Source organism: Ailuropoda melanoleuca, unplaced genomic scaffold, assembly GCF_002007445.2.
Source record: "Ailuropoda melanoleuca isolate Jingjing unplaced genomic scaffold, ASM200744v2 unplaced-scaffold34029, whole genome shotgun sequence".
Lineage (NCBI taxonomy): Eukaryota > Metazoa > Chordata > Mammalia > Carnivora > Ursidae > Ailuropoda > Ailuropoda melanoleuca.
This window is the reverse complement of record NW_023204981.1, coordinates 6442-8008: the sequence shown is the minus strand read 5'-3', so window position 1 is coordinate 8008 and position 1567 is coordinate 6442. Positions and strand designations below refer to the sequence as shown.

The 1567-nt window shown below is 63.8% G+C and overlaps 1 protein-coding gene across 1 annotated transcript; it reads right to left on the bottom strand.

Annotated features, from left to right (window-relative positions):
* Positions 1–5: 5 nt before the first annotated feature.
* On the bottom strand, positions 6–1421 carry LOC117798764 (melanoma-associated antigen D4-like; the record flags this gene model as incomplete). Its single annotated transcript, XM_034651228.1, has 2 exons — positions 1205–1421; positions 6–929 (listed from the first exon to the last, which is right to left on the bottom strand). Coding segments are annotated over exons 1-2 (1134 nt in total), but the record flags the coding sequence as incomplete, so codon positions are not given.
* Between the last annotated feature and the right edge of the window lie 146 nt (positions 1422–1567).

The window sequence follows — 1567 nt, the reverse complement described above, 5'->3', positions numbered from 1 at the left end:
GGGGAGGAGGGAGGGGGGAGGAGGGGGCAGAGAAGAGGACTGAGCAAAGAAAGGAGGGGAGCAACGGGGGGTTGGAGGGAGCAAGGAGGTCTCACCTTCTTGGTCCTCTTGCCTCCCATCCTGACCCAGGGCTCAGCACTGTGCTGAGCGGTGGCAGCTGCACCCTCGGGCTCAGGGATGCTTGGGGCCATCTTGGCCTTGGTGGCAGCTGCTGCCACAACATTCTGAGGCTCCACCCACCGAGTCTTGGCGAGAGCCTTTCCGGACTTGGTCGTCTTGGGCCGGGTGGCTGCCCCCTCCCTGGCAGGTGCTGCCTGGGCCACCCCCGAGGAGGCAGCACTGGGGCCCTCTGGGGCAGCCTCTTGGGCTGGGGCGGGTCTCTTGGGGCGTGGGAAGGCCATGCCACTGACACCTGCCGGCTGGGTGAAATCAAAGACGTCGTTCTGACCCAGGAAGGCTGTCTTGGGCCGGGAGGCCTCCATCTCGTTAGCACATGGAGCCTGAGCAAAAGCACAGGCAGTACTAGGGCCCTCGGTAGCGGCCTCCTGGGCCTGGGAGGCTGTCTGGGGCTGTGTGGACGTAGCCGGAGCCCCCGGGGCGGCCATCTCACTGTTGACTAGCATCTGGGAGATGAGCGGAGCAGCACGGGTTGTCTCAGGGGTGGCTGCTTGAGCCTGGGCCGCATAGGTCATGGGCTGGGTATCTTCTCCTGAAGCCTGGTCTGTGGCCACCGGGCGGTTAGTGACCACCTGATTGTAGGTGGCACGGGCAGCAGCGGCGGCAGCCCTAGCAGCACGGTTGGAGGCGGCCGCGCGGGCTACGTTGGCAGCACGGGCAGCAGCCTCATTGGCAAGTGTTTCTGGGTCCAGCTGAAATGCCTCCATCAGAGTCCTAGCCAGCATAGGGTTTTCCAGTTCCCAGGGCTCGTTCTGTAAGGCCAGAGAGAAGGGTAGGGGAAGGCAGACAGCTCTACGTGCTCCCATCATGCTTCCCTGTGCTGGCCAGCCTCCCCCCTGCAGCCAGCTCCCACCCCCCCCCAGACCTTCCCAAGCCCCCTTTCTCTGAGCAGGAGAGGGAAGCCTGGGGAAGCTGGGCAGTCCTTCCCCACTCAGCCCCCCCTTTCACCCACCGCTCCCCCCCACTCCGCAGCAGCTTCACGGGGGAGAAGGCCCAGGGCCAGCAGGTGGTCCACAAGGGGCCTCACCGATAAGATGCGAAGGCCTGGACCCAAGCTCCCAAAGGCTCTGAGGATACGGATGTCAAAGCTGGTGAGGGTGCCATAGCCTCCAAAAGCACCGAATTCTTCATAGTCGTTTCCTTCAACCATCTCCTCCTCCCCGACTTCATCACTTCCCTCATCCATGTCTTCCACGTTGTAGGTTTCCGATTCCATGCGGTAGCTTCCCTCAGCCATGCTGGGGGTCCCAAGGAAAAGAGAGCTCAGCCCGGGAGGGAGGGCGAGGATCAGGGGGAGGGGGCGGGATCCTGTGGGAGGTGGGATCTCTCAGGAGGTGGGGGGGGGGCGGCAATCATCAGGTTACTAGGCAGTACATGGCGGTGGAGGGGG